Genomic DNA, 18,518 nt, shown 5'->3' with positions numbered 1-18,518 from the left:
TGAGTGCCTTCCAATAGCACATTACTAACATTTGTCATATGGTGGTTGTTCTCTCATCCTTTCCCTGGGGGGAGAAGTGTGTCCGTGGAATGTTTTGGAAGGGTTTTTTAAATAGTAACATACGGCAGGTGCCGACTTTTCAGAGTGCCGAGGGGTGGTGGGGTGTGCTCAACCCCTGGCTCTGCCCCAGGCCCTGTCCCAATCCACCGCTTCCCCCAAGGCCTCACCCCTGCTCTACCCCCACCATTCCTCTTCCTGCCCAGTTCCACCCCCTCCCCCGAGAGCGCTCGTCCTTGCTCCTCCACTCCCAGCCTCCAAACAGCTGTTCACAGTGGGCAGGAGGCACTGGGAGGGAGGGAGCGACGCTGATCTGCAGGGCCCACCAGTGGTCAGGAGGTGCTGGGGGCAGTGGGGGGAGCTGATAGGGAGGCTGCCAGTGCACGCATGCACACAACTATGTGTTTGTATTAGAGAAGGTAAGGTCAAAGAAATGCACCTTGCCCTTTGAGCAGAAGGCAATGAGGTTTGTGATGGACCTTAGAGTTCATTCCACATTCTTGGACTGACCCCTGAGAAAGCTCTGTCTCATGCACACACAAACTTTACCCTTGTGGTAGAAATTCCATTGTGCCAGAGAAGCAAAGTTATCAACCGTGGTCTTCATCCTGTAACTTTAGATTGTCTTTTAGATATCCTGGACACAGGCCATGGAACACTTTGAAGATAAGTTCTGAGACCTTCAACTTGATATTCTTTGAGAAGCCAGGGTAGAGAGCAGGAGACAGTTCTGACGGGCTCACAGTTGCCTGTGTTGCTGAGGTGATGCACTGCAATCTTCTATACTAGTTGGAGTTTCCTGGGAACTGAAGGCTTCATGCTCAGCTACATCACATTATTGTAGCCCAGCTGAGAGGTGACAAAAGCCAGAACAGCTGAGGTCAGATCATTGTGCGCCAGGACGGAATGAGTCTGTTAGTCCATTGGAGATGGTAGAAAGCATTACTTCCACATGCTCATCAGGGGCAGAGCTGGGAACAGAGCCTAGGTCTCCTGGCTCCCAGGCCAGTGCACTATCCATGGACTGCACTGCATTTCCTCATTTAAGGTCTGTTCTTAAATAGCAAAAAATCCTACCCTGCTCTAAACCCCCCAGAGCTCAGTAATGCTGCTCCTGGGCTTTCAGAGGGAATGAGAACTGCTGGAGGGGAAAGGCAGGGGTGCGGCCAGGCCACCTCCCCCCCATCATCTTCCAGCTATGAAAGGAAAACACTGCAGCGGCCCTCAGGCTGCTACAGGCAAGGGCTGTTTGTCTCCTAGAAAGGGGTACCGCTGGGTACCTACAGCAGCGAGGGTCAGGAGCCCCATGCCTCTCGCACCCCCAGCGCCTCCTAGAGAGGTTGGAAGTAAAGGAGCTCCGGACTCAGCGCGCTGCCCAGAGAAAACTGGTCTAGGCCTCAGCCGTCTAGTCAGCGCCAAATAGAGACTCGTCGGGAACAGCAAGCGAAGGCCGGGGATATATCTCACGCTCACGATCCGCTTGGCGGGAGGAGGGACCTGGCCCGGCGCGCGCCCGCGCGCCCGGGAAAGGGGGGAGGGTGGCTCGCGCGCGCCTGGGAAAATGTTGCGCAGATTCTAAAATGGAACGTTGTCGGTGGCGTGAATGAGCGCGAGGGGGTGTGTGAGCGTGAGTAAGACAAGGACCAGCGGCAGCAGAAGCAGTAGGAGCCACTACCGCACCCGCCACCTTCTTGCAGCCGGTCCCCCCGCAGCGGTACGGGGAGCAGCCGTCTCCTCCTTCCCTCTGCATGGAGCTCTCTGCTATCGGGGAGCAGGTGTTTGCGGTGGAGAGTATCAGGAAGAAGCGCATAAGGAAGGTGAGGCACCAGCATCTATTTCCCACCTTGCCCTCCCATACGGGGGGGGGGGGGTTCAGAGCACCGCGCTGCAGGGAAGGGGCACAGGAGGCCCTGCTCCCCTGTCGTGCCATCTTGTACATATTCTGTGCTGTAGGGGGTGTGACGGACACGGGTATCTACCCCCCGTCCCATGCTGCAGGCATCGGGTATGGGGGCATTAGTATGTCCCCCAACCCATGGTGCATGCAGGAGGGGAGGCGTGGTGATGGGGACTAGCACCATGATGCGCGCAGGGGGTGTGAGGGGGATCATCGTCAAGCCCCAGTGCTGCAGGTCATGGGTATGTTTTTCTGTCACCATGTTACAAGTAGAGCAGTATGGTGTCGGTCACCATCACTATCACCTACTGCTCCTACCTATCACCATCACTATCACCTACTGTCCCAAGAGAGGACAGGTACCATTTCCATACATGCATCTCTGCATGCTGTTCCCTGCAGGAATGGAGAGAAAGAAGAGCTAGCTGCAAGGCTTGTAGGGGAAAGAGGATCCCTGCCTGTTGTTCTTCCTCTTTTCCATCTCCTACAACTAGGTCATCTTTTCCTTTTACTACCTCCCCTTAAATGAGTAGTGGCCTGTTCAAGAATAGGCCACCTTGCCAAATTTGCTGACCTCCCCTTCCTGATCCTTCATGCCTGTGGATGCAAGTCTTCTTAAGTGTGGCATATATCTTCAATTCCTTGAGGACTGAATTTCTTAATTTGTAGTAAGGGTTCATTTCTTTTTGGAAAAATGTGGGTGTGGGGAGAGAAGCACTGATGGAAATGGGAGAGATGCCTGCATGTTTATCCTATCACCTCTGCTACCTTAAACAAGTCATTTTTGCACCATCTTGATCCTTGGGTGCTGAGCTGTACTTGGGGTTTGAACGGGCACTTCTGTAGATGATGGGGTGATTGAATAAGGCATAGTGCAATGAATGTTGAAATGTTGATGTGGGACTCTGGGCGAGATCATTGTATAAGAAAGCATGGCACTGTGCTTAAATGATAGAAGCGGGAATTGAAGGAGCTAGGTTTCTACTTCTGACACTGCCTCTTTTGGTAACCTTGGGCAAGTTATTTTGGTCCCATTTTTTTTTAATTGTACTAATTTTGTGTACTGTTTTTGGATGCTGTGGGGCTCTGACTTTTTTCAGGGGTGCTGAGGTCCTATTGACTTGAATTGGAATTATTGGTGCTCAGCACTTCTGAAATTCATGCCAAGATGTGTCAAATCGGGCACCCAAAATCAATGGACACACCTGAAAATGTTGGTCTTGAATTTAGTGACTCACTTTACACAGCTGTAAAATGGGGATGGAGAGGGTATTAACCACCTCATGGGCTATTATGAGGATTAACCATAAACATCTGTGAAATGTCTTGAGAACCTTCAATGGAAGGCACCTTATAAGGCAGTATTTTTTTCACATATTTGAAAGCTAAACACCTCACCTTCAAGAAAATGAAACCAACTGCATGATCTCCCTTCCCTCTACAACCCATTGTGTATGTTAAGTGTATCTTAATTTGTACATTTTCCATGCCCTGCCTCCATAAGTATGTGTGTACACACCACACTTCAGGAAAAGTTATAATGGCAAAATCATGCTGTTAGTTATTATTTCTCAAAGATCATATCAGTTGTACACATGCTGCTCAGGGCTCTTGAATTGATTTCCATACTCTCCCATTTCTTCCTTCTCCCCCCTATATAGTGAACAAGTAAGTGGATACCTTTAAATTCAGCTTTGAATTGCTGTTTGTCCAGGTCAGAAGGTTGAGTGGTTTGGATGGAGGAGACAGTGTTTGTGCAAAGCATGTAGCAACTGGAAGGGGACATGCCCAAGAGGCATTTCATAGCTTCTAAAATTTTGTATTTCTTCTGGCTTCTTATAACTTGCCCCTCAGACACTTGTTTCATTCCTGGCATGAGTCTTCCTCTCATATTTATGCATGCGGACTTCTTGTAGGGTTGCTCATGAGTTGTGAAGCTGTGCACATGTGGGCTGCTTGTTGGAGGGTTGCTGGGGCTCCGCCTTCTGGTACTAGTCACTTTTGAAGCACCTGCAGAGCTGTGCTCCCTGGTTGATAATAGGGTCATCTGAGAGTACTAGGACTACGCACGCATTTGTTTGAGAAACCTATGGATTATTCAGTTTAACGAAGAAAAGGCTTAATTTTTTTTTTAAAGGTAGTGGTGGGGAACAAGCTCTTCAGCGTGCGCTGTTGCCAGTGCAGACCAAAGGGTATTATCTTGTCACAGTTTCTCCTCTTCCTGTAGTACTCATATTGGGTTGCAGGGCTTAACTTTTTTTTCCCCCTCCTCTCTCTAGGGTAAAGTAGAATATCTGGTGAAGTGGAAAGGATGGCCCCCAAAGTAAGTATCTTTCCCCCCTCTCCACCCTACCCCCCACTGCTTGCCAGTAATGGCTTTGGCTGTATTTCTGCTCTCCATGTTATTAACATATGTTCTCTTGTGCCTTGCTCCAAAAAAGACAGCCAGCCCCAAACACGCTCTATGTACCCATATTCCTGACTGATTTAATGACTGGTGAGGCTGAAGCATGGGCCCATATCCTTCAGTAATCTCTCTCTTTTCTTTCCATTGTCCTCTCCCCTCTGAAACTGTCCACTTGCTGACTACTTCCAATCCATCCATTTTACATAGAAAAACTCCAAGGGAAACCCAGGTGCTAGGGTTATAAGTGTTAAATTCAGTAGGAGGTGTTCTTCCTTCCAGGTCAGTACTGAGAAGACTCCCCAGCATATTATTAGAGGGTGGGTTGCCTCTAGAAGTGCTTCCTTTTGGATAAGACACAAATTGTGAGCATTACCTCTTATCATTAAAGATTTCCCTTCACAAGAGAGGAGGCACTGACTCAGATTTACTGGTCTCAGTCCAACACAGGGAATCTGTGTTGCCTTTTGAGGATTCCCACTATTTTCCATTGGTTAGGGTATATTTCTGTTCCTGTCCTAAATTATTTTAGTGGTTATTTTAGTCTTCCCCAAAAGTGGCTGCATTTCAATTGGGAGTGACTTTTGCAGCAGGGAACAATCTGTAAAATGCTGTGAGATGAAAGGGATTATGTACAGTTATTACTATATGAACTGCCTGCTTAAACGGACTAGTTCCTCCTCAGTCCATATGGACGTCTGTCTTCACTCTTCTAAAAAGAAGTTGAAACATTTCCAAATGCCCTGTCTCACACCCCCACCTCCCAGGTGTGTGTGCACACACACACAAGTGTATACAGTCCCTGTCTCTCTGGTTGGTGTGGGAAGGGAAACATTTTCTTCCTGGCTATAAATTCTGTGATCAATTTAACCCTGTGCACTTGAGTACCAATATGTATAGTACAGTTTAGGACCAAGGGCATTTTCTGTGGGCCTGCTGACTTTAGAGTTAACTTCAGCTTTGTGTATTTCAGGCATTCAGGTTTGGAGCATGTCTGCACTGCTAGGAGCACAGAACATTGGTGTTTGTCCCATTACTTTCCACAAGTGCAGTCACTGCAGTGGTGCCTATTTCACTTCTGCTTGATTATTAGCCAGCAGGAATGGTGGACTGAGTTTGGTCTAATATCTCTTCTGAAGGGCAATGCAGCACTTGCCTCCTTTTGCCGCCTTCTTTCTTCCTTCCTTTCTTTTCCCCCAGACCTTGAGATCCACAGCAAAACAAAATCCTAGTATGGGCATTTGAACTCTCAGGGCTTGTCTACATCAGAAAGTTGCAGCGCTGGTGAGGGAGTTACAGCGCTGCAACTTTGAGAGTGTCCACATCTGCAGGGCATCACCAGCGCTGCAACTCCCTGTTTGCAGCGCTGGCCGTACTCCCGTTTTGTCTCGGGTGTAGAGGATCCAGCGCTGGTGATCCAGCGCTGGTAATGCAATGTAGACACTCACCAGCGCTTTTCTTGACCTCCGTGGAAGGAGGAAGCCTCTGGTAATCAAGCTGGTTTCCTTTCCCGGTTTGCTCTCTCGGTCCCGGAGCCAGCCAGCAAACCGCAGGGAAGGAGACCTGCTTGCTCGGGGTTCCGGGACCGAGAGAGCAAACCGGGAACGCCGCGGTTTGCTCTCTCGGTCCCGGAGCCAGCCAGCAAACCGCGGGGAAGGAGACCTGCTTGCTCAGGGTTCCGGGACCGAGAGAGCAAACCGGGAACGCCGCGGTTTGCTCTCTCGGTCCCGGAACCCCGAGCAAGCAGGTCTCCTTCCCCGCGGTTTGCTGGCTGGCTCCGGGACCGAGAGAGCAAACCGCGGCGTTCCCGGTTTGCTCTCTCGGTCCCGGAACCCCGAGCAAGCAGGTCTCCTTCCCTGCGGTTTGCTGGCTGGCTCCGGGACCGAGAGAGCAAACCGCGGCGAAGCTGGTTTCCTTTCCCGGTTTGCTCTCTCGGTCCCGGAACCCCCCTTGAAGCCGCCCAACAGCGCTGCAGTGTGGCCACATCTAACACCACTTGCAGCGCTGGTTGCTGTAAGTGTGGCCACTCTGCAGCGCTGGCCCTATACAGCTGTACTAATACAGCTGTAACAACCAGCGCTGCAAAATTTTAGATGTAGACATGGCCTCACAGCCTCCTGGCTCAGAGGGGAGAGGATTCCTTGTTTTGCTGACATGACACCTCAAAACATAAAAATATCAAACCCTGTTGATCGGTATCTCATTTTTGAAACCTGTTCTTTCCAGGGCTAGCATTGCTTGAAACCTAAATGCTTCAGTTGTTGTTGCTCTTCCTTCCTTTTACCAGTCTCTGTCTTTGATCTCTGAATGCTCTGCAGGTGCAGAGGTGTGCACATACTTAGGTGTTTACATCCTAGCCTTCCAGCACATCACTTCTACCTATACTCATCTTGGTTTTCTCTTCCTCTATGTGTGTGTGTTTTTTGCTGTTTCTGATCTCCTTACCTATTATTCTTTTACTCCCACTGTAATGTTGATGGAAAGGGGAAAAGAGTCAGGTACAAGTAGTGCATTTGCTTCTTTCCTGTGTATTCCACATACGCTTCTCAAATTTCCCTCATTAATTTGCCACACCTATCAAATCTCTGGGTTGTGCTGCTGCAGGCAGGGACTGGAAGGGTTACAGATCTGACTTAGCCGCAAGCTTGTTTACAACTTGTGTTTGAGGTAGGGGGAGGAGGGAAGGAAGATCATGTGATCTGTTTTCCAGAGTGTGTGCTCTCTCTGCAGTTCTGCTGCTGCAGCCTGGACTGTGTATGTGTGTGTGGTGCAAATAGCACCGTTTGTGTTTTTTTTTTTTGTTTTGTTTTTTAATATATGCAGTGTTTTGCCACTGCAGTGAGCAGGGAGCTGAGCTGCAGAGGAAAGGAAACACCCATCAGGTTTTTTGTAACAAATCCCCCTCCTCCTCTGCCACCAGAAAAGGAATCCGCTGCCTGATTTTCCCCTCCCTCTTCTGTAAAAAACGAATGCCAAAATCTCTGGAAGGGAGAAAAAGAAACCTTCCTCTGCACAAATAACATCTTGACTTTGGCAGCCTGCAGATACTGAGACTGCTGCAGGAGGCTTGGGTGAAAAGATGGGGAAGAACTGGTGAGGGTGGAGTGAGAAGGGCAGGGAGGGTCAGTTAACAGGGAATGGTGAAGGCCTGTCTGTTCTTAACCCTGTGCCCTGTCCATAACCTTCTAGAATAAAATACATCTTGGAATTTCTGGGTTTCATGCCTGTCCTTCTCCCTTGTTGAGGAATCTACATTAGGGGAGATTCCTGAGGATGATTCTAGAAACCCTATCTTGATGCTCTCTTCCACATCAGGAGTGAATGTTCCAGAACCACACGCACAATGTACACCTCTTTATCCAAAAACCAGACTGTTCTGTAATAATTTGGCTTGCTGCTCTGCTGCAGAGATGTTTATACAAACACCTCTGCCCTGCATGTGGTTTTTGGTACAACTTTTTTCTCCCCCATTCAGGAATGTATGAGTGTGTGCTCCACTGCATGGGTCATAGACCTTTTTAGTCCAGAAAATAAATCACTCTGGAACATTTTATTCTAGAGCTATATTCTCCTCCCTGCTGGGATAGGCATTCCAGATGAATAACACATCCCAGGCCCTGTCAAACATGACCTTTGTGAGTAGTAACCCTTCCAGAATTGTTTTGCATTTAGCTCTTCCATGTTCTAGCTCTTCTCAGAAAGCAGTTTTTAAAGACTTCCCCATAGTCAGAATGTTTCACTGATACCACACATACCTCACCTAACCCCTGGTTCCTGTCTCAGCTGCATAAGAGTCAGGGAGGAAGATGGGCTGATGACCTTTCTGCTCTGCAAGGTTAGCTTCTGTTTTCTGGGTGCCAAGTTCAGAAGTATTATTTCTAGTCCTCCCCCACCCCTCCAACACCTGGCTTACATTAGATAGCTTCTGTGCTGCTGAAAACAATATGCATGCATCCCTTTTTTTCTTATCCAAACCTAGAACTGGTGTATCAAACCTAGTCCATCAGCATCTTGTCACCGATATAGGAGGAGTTAGGAGGATAAGAAATAGCAAAAGGGTCTGAAGGCTCACAGTCAACTTACTTTATGCCCCAAATCTAGGTGTCTTTTTTTTTTTTTTTAATTAAATACCATCTGTGGTGAAAAATCCATTCAGCTGTTTTTAATCCTTTCAGCTTCAATAATTCAAGATATGTTGTTAACACAGGTGAAGAAACATATTTCTGCTTAGGAATCTATTAATCTTGAGGGTCCTGTTTTCTTGAAAATCCCACCCAGCCAGGCCCACTGTCATAGTGGTTAGTGCTCTGCCGTGGGGCAGAGCTGGATTTGCTCCCCATGTTGGGAGCAGCACTGCAGAGCAGATTTGCTCAGCCCTCAGTGGCGGGAGTAGTTTATGATGCTCCTGCTGACTTTAAGAAAGGTTTTGAGGGGACCTGTGGTGGAAAGCCCTCTCTGTTCTCTTACAAAGAGTGGATGATGTAGGGTTTAGACTGATTCGGGGGCTGGGGGGGTGTATGTACAGGTGAAAAGAGGTGATGGGAAGTTCCCAGAGCTCTAAAAGTGCTATGGCTGGTCCCTGACCTCCCACTGAGTAGTGATCTATGTATGGGAGGCAGGTTCCAGGGCCTCAGCAATGCCAGTAGTAACCCTTGCAGAGAAGATGTTTCATTGAAGTCTTTTAAAAATATATTCATTTTTATTTCTTCAGATACAGCACATGGGAGCCGGAGGATCACATCCTGGATCCTCGCCTGGTAGTGGCTTATGAAGAGAAGTAAGAGGGCTCAGTGTCGTTCCCCCTCTTCTCGCCCCCACCAAAGGAAAACTTAAAATAAAAAAGTCTTGTATGCATAGAATGGGAATAGCATGGGCAGCAACGTCATAAGCAGCTCTGCTGTCCTGCCAATACGCCTCAATTGCCATTAAGGGTGGCCACCTCTAGGAATGTCTGGTTCATTCTCCATGGCCCATTCAGCCCTGGGACTCTGCTGAGACTGGCAGGAAAGAAGTCAGTGCCAGTCATGGTGGCTTTGTGAGAAGGACACTTGTCCTCTCATTGCCCAAATGCTGCTGGAGAGCTATTGTGAATAACTTCCAGTCACTGCCACCTGGGCTGGATATAAACAGGTGACTTAGAGGCACCATATCCCAACCTAGATGAACTGAACTATGCCGTTTCCTTTCTAACAAGGTTTTTACTCCATGAGAAGCAGCTCTGGGGTTTCCTTCTTACTTGTGATGCTGGCCAGTGGGGTTTGGTGAAGGAATTAAGGGAACGAGCTAGATGCAGAGAGTGAAAGCCCTAGCTGGGCCTTGTGCTGTGTTGTTCTGTATTGCAGTTTGTCATTTTGTCTCATGTGTTTTCCTTGCAGGGAAGAGAGAGATCGTGCATCAGGATACAGGAAGAGAGGCCCTAAACCGAAACGTCTCTTATTACAGGTAACCTTTCACTGTTCCTGGCGTATCCTCTCCCATCCTTAGCCCCTTTGTTACTGCATCTATGGATCTTCCAGGGTGGAGCTGACTTTCTGTTTGCAATAGTATATCTTTGGACTTTGTCCGTACCAGGAAGAAAGGTGGTGGGTTTTAAACATAATAGCTAATACATTTTAAAATCCTAGTATAGACAAGGCAAGCTGCAGTTTTAACCCACTTAGGGGATTGAGATGAACCCAAGGTGTTTCCATTGAGGGTGTGCGTACACTCCCAGGCTGAGTACGCAAACTTGTGTTGGCAGGGCTCATGCTAGCACACTAAAAGTAACAGTGTGGACATTGCAGCAGTGGCAGAAGCTGGCTAGCACCCGAGCACAATTGGCTAGCACGTGTTAAAACTAGAATGTGCTCTGTGTACGCAAGGATTTTACAGTGTGTCAGCTAGCATGTTAAACACCTCTGGTTCTAATGTGCACAAACCCCCTTTCTTTGCTACTTCAGGCTCTGAGAGGGCACTGAGAGCATCCCTCTGCTGGAGATTATCCCTGCATGAGGGATGGAGGAGGTTTGGGCAGCACTCAGATATTCTGCCTTGTAAACAGCTCTCTGGTGAAACTTGTGCCTCCGTGTTAATGTTTATTTTCAGCAAAACTTAAACCATGCTCAGGCCCAGATGGAGCTGGCCTGTAGAGGGTCGTTGTGGCAGTGGAGGCATCATATTAGGGCAAGTGGGTTCCACTGTGCAGAAGGGATGGCTGTAGGTGCCCCGCAGGGCAATCAGAGCCATGTAAGTACCTAAACAATTAGTTTTCTGCCCTAAAAGAGATGCTACCTGTTTTTGTGCTCACTGGATTCAGACTGGGCCCTGGCCCTGTGGAATTTCAGAGCCGTTAGTCACATGGAAGCAAAGTTCTGGCAACCTACACAAGTAACCATAATGTCTCTGCCCACTGTTGTGCCATGGACGTGATCCTAGGAGGTAGAGAGAATGAGGAAAGACTTACTGGCTCAGCTAGTTTATCCTTTTTTGCAGACCTCTCCATGGTATTCTTCTCCAGGGTGTTTTTGCCATTTTAAACATCTCAAGCAAGTACGCTTCCAACTCGTATTAGTTTTTATTATGATAGGGCCAAGAGGCTCCACACAGCAAGAGACCACCCTTTCCCTGGAGACTTTAGAGGACAGACAAAAGATGAGAAGGGAAATGGTGGCACAGGGGGTGAAGTGACTTATCCATGGTCATTTCGAAGATCCGTGGCAGATACAAGACTAGAACTCAAGTCTCCTGATTCCTAGACCAATGCCCGGGTATTGACAAGGCTGTCTCAGGAGACTATTCTGTACAGCAGCGGTTCTCAAACTTCATCGGACCTTGACTCCTTTCTGACAAGAAAAATTACTACATGACCCTAGGAGGGGGTACCGAAGACCGAGCCCTGTCGCCCTGGGTGCGGGTGCCAAAGCTGAAGCCCAAGGGCCTCTGCCTTGGTCAGGGGGCATGTAACCTTGGTCCTGGGCAGTGGGTCTTGGCCCTGTGCCCCAGCAAGTCTGAAGCCAACATTAGCCTGGGCGATGCCATTAAAATGGGGTCGTGACGCACTTTAGGGTCCCGACCTAGAGTTTGAGAACCTTTGCTGTACAGTAATAGCTCTTGCTGTTGGGATGGTTGACTTGATGCATTCATCTCAAGCTTTCCCTCTGCTCAGTGATCTCGCTGCACAACTCTCTCCTCCCTAGGCGTTTATGCACCTGTAGACAGTTATCCCCCTTCCTCTTAGGATGGTTCTGTCCCTGCAAGGGCATTGAAACACAGAAATGCTTTAGTTCTGTTGCTCTGGGATGACTGGCCTTTCTGTTCCATTCCCATTCACAGAGGCTTTACGGTATGGATCTGAGGAGTGCCCACAAGGGAAAGGAGAAGCTCTGTTTCTCTCTATCACGGCAATTTGGAGGAGGAGGAGGAAGCAATCTGGCAGGGGCCAAGCCAGGACAGACAGAGCTATCAGAGAAGAGTGGGGGAGGTGTCCTACCATTCCCGCTCCGGAAGCAGCGCAAGAACCAGAAATATCTCCGGCTGTCGCGGAAGAAGTTTCCACGCATGTCAAGCCTGGAGAGCCGTAACCACAGGCGTGAGTTCTTCTTGAAGGAATCAGTGGCACTAGAGACTAGGCAGACTCCCAATGACTGGGATGCGACGCAGCATGCTAGCAAAGAAGGTAAGGCCAGGGACCCCATTTGACTGTGAATTGAGGGGCATGAGCGTGATGCTCTCTGATTTTTGTTTACTGGTCACACACACTCTTCCTCCTTGCCTACTGCATCCTGGGAGTGTGGTTTTGGGTCAGCTCTTTACAATGTGTGCAAAGGCTATAATTGGCAAGGTTGTCCCCAAACACTTTTGCAAGTTGTCTGGATGAATAACTCGATTAATCTATCAGTCTGTTTCTGTGGTGTTGCCACCTATGTGTTCTTATATTGGTGACCATCATCATAGTATCAGAGTCCATGTGAAAGCTAGTGCTGCTTCTCCTCCCCTCTGCTTTTCCAGAGAGATGACATGGCTGTCTGTTGCCGTGAGAAACTGTGTCTTGTCATGTTCCAGCATATAGTTCTTCCCCTCACCCTGATAAAGGGAACCTTAAAAGATAAATTCACATACTTGTAATCCTCTAGCAGTGTCACTTTGAGGCATGTGTGCAAATATCAATGGGAACCCTTCCCTCCCTCTCTTCCACCCAAAATCCCTTTACGTTAATATTATGCTAAATCACCTGTTTTGAGGGTGGGGTGCAAAGGTCACTGGAACTTCATCAAATGTCACAAGCTAAGTAGGGCAATAAGTGGATGGCAGACCTCCAGGCAAACCCTGGGAGCTGCAGGGGGCCATCTCGGGAGTCATATCCTTCAGAGTCAGTAGCAAACCACTACTCCTGCATAGTTTGAGCTTCTGAAGGTGTGGTTTTCCTGATGAGATGTAAAATCAATGTCATGGCACTTCTGGTAGGAGCAAGGTGTTACCCAAGTTAGAATTAGGTTGGGCCATGGGGCTAATTAGATTCTGGTGATCCAAACTTTCCCTTCTAGTTTCAATTGGAGAAAGTACTCAACTTCCCCCTCCACGACTGCCCTGTAGCACCACTAATGCAGAATGTCTGTCGTGCTGCATATTGATGTTGGGTGATGTGACCCCTAGCTGTACAGTCTGTAAAGCAGTTTGGGATCTGAAGGATGAAAGGTGCTAGAGAAATGTAAAACTATTTTTCTATTCTCCCCTCGATGTGTGCACGTTCGGAATTCCGGTTAGTGTCTGGGTGAATGGACTCTTTCCGAGGTGAGAGTAGACACACCTCAGATATCTGAGACAGAAGCCAGGAAATGCCCAGTTAAGGGGTCCACATTCCATACCCAGGTGGGACAACAGGGTGCAGTACAGGTAAAGTAATAGAGAGGGGATGTTTCCCTCCCCTCTCCATATGTTTTTGTGGCTCTCTTTGGGTGCGGGGTTTGTTCAATCTTTTCTTGAGTTTTTTATACTGTGGGAAAGTGGAAGTGGGGGGGGTGTTTGGGTCCCTCACTTTGAGTGGTAGAGGTTAGGAGCTCCAGGAGAGAGTAGATGGTTTTTAGCTTCCTCCCCTTGGTGAGGAGGGAGTAACGAGGGAGACTCATGTACCCTTTGGACCCCAAAGGAGTGGCATTGATGGGCTTTGGAGAGAGTCACATCCAGCCCTTCCCTTGGCTGGATTTGGAGGTCAATGGAGGAAAATCCTCAGTTTGTTAGGGCCCCCTTAGGCCCAGGGAACATGCCGTATCTGGAATGAGCTTGAAAAATACTAGTTTTGATTGGGGTGGGGGTTGAGTTTACACTATAGTGAACACTTGCACTAACCAGGAGACCTAGTGGGCTGAGATCCAGTTGCCAGATACTCCCCCCTAAAGTGGGATATTTTGACACCCGTTTGGAAAGAGGGTGGGAAATGTATAATGAACATGCTGATGGACCTGTAAGCATGGTGGTGGTGTTGGGGGCTGTTGTAATATCAGCCTGCACAGCTGATTGTGTGTCTGTCTGTCGTTCTTGCTGCTCCCCCTTCTTCCCCTCACCCTTCACTGTCCCATTATTATCTTCCCACCTCTTCCCTCTGCCCCTTACTTTCGGGGGGGGGAGGGGGTTAGACACCTACAGTGCCTTGGAGCATGTGCAGACTTGGCACAAGTTGATGTCACCCACACATAGCCAGCAAGGATGCTCCTCTTCTGTTAGCCCCTCTTCTGTTAGCCCCTCATTCTTTTTCTAACGTGCTCTTATCCACCTCCCCCTCTGCAGTAGGTGTGGATGCAGTTGATGGCAGCCTCCCCTGGATCCCCACCTTGTCCCCCAGCGAAGTGACAGTGACAGACATCACGGCGAACTCCATTACCGTGACCTTCAGAGAAGCACAAGTGGCTGAGGGCTTCTTCCGAGACCGAAGTGTGCAGTTCTGAATCTCCATTTTTAATGTTCCTAGTCAGATTCTTTTGGGAGTGGGGTGATTATTTCACTCTTTTAAAAAAAAAAAATCCAAAATGTTTCTTTTTAAAATGTTTACAGAGGAATTTTTTTTTTTACTGAAGTCTCATTGATTTTTCTTTTCCCCTTCAGATACGCAAAAACAAAAGGCAATGTACGGGCAATGTGTTTTTGTTTGTTATACTTGTCTGTTATTGCTTTGGCCGTCTGAGAAACTGATACCCCTTTCCTTGGCAAAGACTCCCCTGGTAGGGCATCTTGAGAATTTTTTTTTTCTCCATGTAGTCCCTTTGCTCTATTAGTTCTGGCAGCTGTATTTAGGGTGAGAGAGGACACGGAGATGGAAGGGGTTGGACCTATTGCTTGCTTCCCTGATTTGCAGTTGTTGTCCCTTGGGTAAAGATGCTTCCTCTGGACAACACCCTCCCTATCTTCCTCCTCCCACCCAGCTACTACAGTGAGATGTAATGGACCCGATCACTTTAGGTAGCTCAAGTCTGTTATAAACTTCCTCCCTTCCTAATGTTTTATCTGTGTCAGTATTGCAGGTAATCTGTTTGCCTGGGAAGGTAGGAAACTCCATTGCAAGTAATGAATGGGGCTGATGGTTGCAGTGTGATTCCATGAAGAATGAAGGGATGTCTTCCCTCTCTGCGTGATCCATTGATCTTGTAACATAGGGGTTTTCAAACGGGAGGTGGGACCCTGCAGGGGGTTGCGAGGTTATTATATGGGGGGTCGCATGCTGTCAGCCTCCACTCCAAACCCCTCTTCACCTCCAGCATTTATAATGGTGTTAAATAGATAAAAAAGTGTTTTTAATTGGTAAAGGGGGGAGGGTCACACTCAGAGGATTGCTATGTGAAAGGGGTCACCAGTACAAAAGTTTGAGGACCACTGCTGTAACACATATCTTTGTAACCTCCTAGCTGTGGTATATTGGCTACACATACTCACTTAGGATTTCTGAGCCTTTAATAAAGGCCCTTTAGGAGGATAACTGTATATATTAACACAGTGGTACTCATTTTTCTCTATCCAGAGACCTTCCCAGAACTCTTCTCTCTGACTAGAACCCTTCTCTGATCTAGAAATATGGGAAAGGAAAGATGTTTGTGTGTAACCGCCCCCCCACACACACACTGAGGGATGAGGATTCCCCCCCAGGCTGAGAACCCCTGTACTAAAAGATTTACCAAACCCAGATTGGATATAAATATTGTCCTGAAAATGCTTTAATAAGTCAGTGAAAAGGGTGGCTCTTTTCTTGGGAAGAAGGGCTCACGGAGGGATTGAAACATTGCCCGGCAGTGCTGGAAATCCACAGATAATGGCAGAGGCCTAGTGCATGAGAACTAGGCAGTGATACTGGACTTTAGCTGGTCAGTTTCCACTTTTAGGTAGTTTTTTGCTCTCTGATCAAATGTAAAGGCCAAAAGTGAATAGCATAAGGGCTGGGAGGAGTCTACTAGACTTCTAACATTTTTTTTATCTTTCAATTTGTCCTCTAAAGTGATAAGGACTCTTGGATTGAGTGTCCTATTTATATTTCCCCCCCTCCCCTTTTGAGGGTTTAAAAAGCTTTGCCAAGGAAAGCCACCTGCAGTTCTATAGAGCCTGCCTGGTCTTGCACTTAAAAACGCCTGGAGATTTGTACTGGATTCTACCTGTGACATTTTGGGGTTTCTAAGAATTGCTGAATCTTCAAAGTTGATAGTTTAGCATCTGTTCTTGCACGCTCGCTCACTCGTCCTTCTTTAAACTTAAAAATCTCTTTCTCCCTATGGAAAGCAAGAAGGGTAAGCTAGGGCCTTGGGGGGAATTGTGGGGTAGTGTAATACAGTGCAGCCTTGACTCTTTCTTCATTTACTGCCCTCCTTTAATTCCCTCCAAAAAAAAATGACTTCATCTGCTGGTTTTGTGCTATCTGAAGCTACTTTCATACAGAGCTGAAACTAAGTATTGGTGTAAATCCTAAATGCTGTTTCTGTTCAGCTCGTCCCCTGGAGGGCTTAGCTTCAGGCCTGCAGAACTTAGTTCTGCAACACTGATGCTTTGGGTCCTGCAAACACTTGCTTTTTACAAAGGTTTTGGACTGCCTCTAAGCTTTTTTTAAAAGCACATTTTACCTCTAATAGGCTCTAGCTGCTCATAGGATACTAAGATTCACCCTCCATTGTCTGGACTAGACTGCCTTCCACCAGGTCATGGTACTTGCGGGACAGATTGATACGCCCTATATTTCAGGTGTCTCAGTGCAAATATTTTTGTCCCTCAAAATAAACACAAGGTGGATGCAGGAGACTGCCCCAGCTCCAAGTTTTTATTAGTGGTGAATTCTGAGAGGGTGGGGGGCGGGGGGAACCTGCGTTGATTTTTTTTTTTTAATGGTGGGAGTAGGTGTCAGAGAAGAAGAGAGAGTGCTGAATCCTAAAAAAATAGAAACAGTGCAACCTGTGGGATAAACATAGGCTCGGGACAAAGTTTGTCAAACGTGGTTGCTTAGAGTTAGACTTCTAAATGCATATATAGTCACCTACATAGAAGTGTCCTCTTTCCCCATCCCTTCCCTCAAAAAAAGTGTCCTGAGCACCTGCATCTCCTGCTGACTTCCCTGAGAGTTGCAAGTCCCCAGCATATCTGAAAATCAGGGTGACTTTGATCCAGGAGACTGTAGATTTAGAAGATTAATCCTAGGCACCTGAGTTTGAAGAACTTACTCCCCAACTTGTCGTTGCAAACCTTTGTAGGATCTGGAAGAGTGGTTTTAACTTCTATTTTTTTTATATGTGGGTATATGGCCTTCTATGCACTTTTCCCAGTTTAGTCCAGAAATACTGCAAGAAAAACTCTTGTGTCTGTGGATGTTTCCAGCCCTGGCCAAAATCTGGGAAGCAACAGAAATCCTGTAAAGGGCAAGAAAAAGGCTTCGTATCTCACCAGACTTCCGCTCTGCTTTTCTCTCTCCTTGGTGTCACCTTCTATGCACCCATTGAGATTTTCCAGACCAAAGAATTCTGTCTTGACATTCATTTTCTTTGAAGAACACTGTTTTTGCAAACTTGACTGTAAGTGGAAGTTCTGGAGCCCTTGCAAACAGGATTCACCCACTGCTTCATTTTTAACTCTTCTAGATGTTTACTTGTATTGCTTCTGATGACTAATATCCTTTTCTGACCTAAAATGATTAAGGAGATATAGTGGTAGCTGTACTACCTTATGCCCAATCCACTGGGAGGGTTTAATCCATTTCCGGTTGAGATGCAGAACCTTGCTGATGTGTGGGTTGGCTTTTTTGGTGGTGTGGAGAGAACAAGAGGGGAGAGGATGTTTTGTGGTAGGAAACTAAACGTATCTTTTTTTTTTTTTTTTTTGACACATCCTTAGCCAGGTTTGTCTATTGTAACAATCAGTCTTGCTCTCTTAACAGAATGGTTTTATTGTTTTTAGTCTCTGTAAAGTGTGGTTGTCTTCTGAAAAGTGACTGGAGAAATGGTGGTGTGGGCTCCAGGGTGGTGGAATGTCAGTGATTTTCAAATCAAATGTGCTCAGTTTACAAGCGCAAAGATTCTTAACTGCAGACTAAGCCTGGAATCTGAAAGTCATACGGAGGCCTTGTTGCCTGCTATCATAAAAATCCAAGATTGTGTGATTGGTGCTTCCCTAGGTATTATGGTTGATGCAAGAGACAAAATAGAGTCCAGCTGGAACTTACTTTAACGGTTCTGTTTGAAATAGAATCCAACTGACTCCCCTATAGCTTTGCTAACTGCAAGGCTGAAGCAATGCAGACTGACTTCAGCCAGCAGAATTGCACAAAAAGCATGTCCCTTGAGTAAGAAGGGACTTTTCTTATAGAGTCAGTCTTCAGAACAGAACTGCACTGTAAAAACTTGCCGGCAGTTCTTTGGGTAGGCGATGCTTGTTTCATGCATCTGTTCATAGTGGTATTTTATGTATTGTTTGTATCGTGGCCACACTTAGGGGCCCCAGTCACGTCGGGACTCCATTGTGCTAGGCACTGTACAAACATTTGTTGAAGACCGCTTTTTTCCCCTCAATTCCTTTCATCCCCAGACCCAGTATTTTTATTGATTCCTCAGAGCACCAACCACAAAAGATTAGCGGTATCTTAAGGTACGTCTACGCTGCAAAAAAACAACTCCCCAGAACCAAGTCTCGGATCCCAGGCCAGCTGACTCAGGCTCCCGCTAT

General features: G+C 47.3%; 1 protein-coding gene across 6 annotated transcripts; it reads left to right on the top strand.

Moving 5' to 3' along the window:
• Positions 1-1,601: 1,601 nt before the first annotated feature.
• On the top strand, positions 1,602-14,471 carry CBX7 (chromobox 7). 6 transcript variants are annotated; one of them, XM_030546521.1, is made up of 7 exons: positions 1,602-1,874; positions 4,234-4,277; positions 9,070-9,135; positions 9,734-9,800; positions 10,443-10,583; positions 11,670-12,012; positions 14,124-14,471. In XM_030546521.1, exons 1-7 carry the CDS (start codon positions 1,806-1,808, stop codon positions 14,276-14,278), a joined length of 885 nt encoding a protein of 294 aa, XP_030402381.1. In that variant the 5' UTR covers positions 1,602-1,805; the 3' UTR covers positions 14,279-14,471. The 6 variants fall into 6 exon arrangements, with proteins under 6 accessions (XP_030402381.1, XP_030402387.1, XP_030402375.1 ...); XM_030546515.1 differs by having other exon boundaries at positions 1,605-1,874; positions 14,121-14,471; XM_030546527.1 differs by lacking the exon at positions 9,070-9,135 and having other exon boundaries at positions 14,121-14,471.
• The last annotated feature ends 4,047 nt before the right edge of the window (positions 14,472-18,518 follow it).

This window comes from Gopherus evgoodei, chromosome 1 (assembly GCF_007399415.2).
Source record: "Gopherus evgoodei ecotype Sinaloan lineage chromosome 1, rGopEvg1_v1.p, whole genome shotgun sequence".
NCBI classification, from domain to species: domain Eukaryota; kingdom Metazoa; phylum Chordata; order Testudines; family Testudinidae; genus Gopherus; species Gopherus evgoodei.
Note: the sequence above shows the minus strand (reverse complement) of the source record. Positions and strands in the feature narration are given on the sequence as shown.

Coding starts and splice junctions, on each gene's coding strand:
- CBX7 (XM_030546515.1), top strand. CDS start 1,806: ATGGAGCTCTCTGCTATCGGGGAGCAGGTGTTTGCGGTGGAGAGTATC. Junction 9,801..10,442: donor CGAAACGTCTCTTATTACAG/GTAACCTTTCAC, acceptor GTTTATTTTCAG/CAAAACTTAAACCATGCTCA. Junction 10,584..11,669: donor CGCAGGGCAATCAGAGCCAT/GTAAGTACCTAA, acceptor TCCCATTCACAG/AGGCTTTACGGTATGGATCT.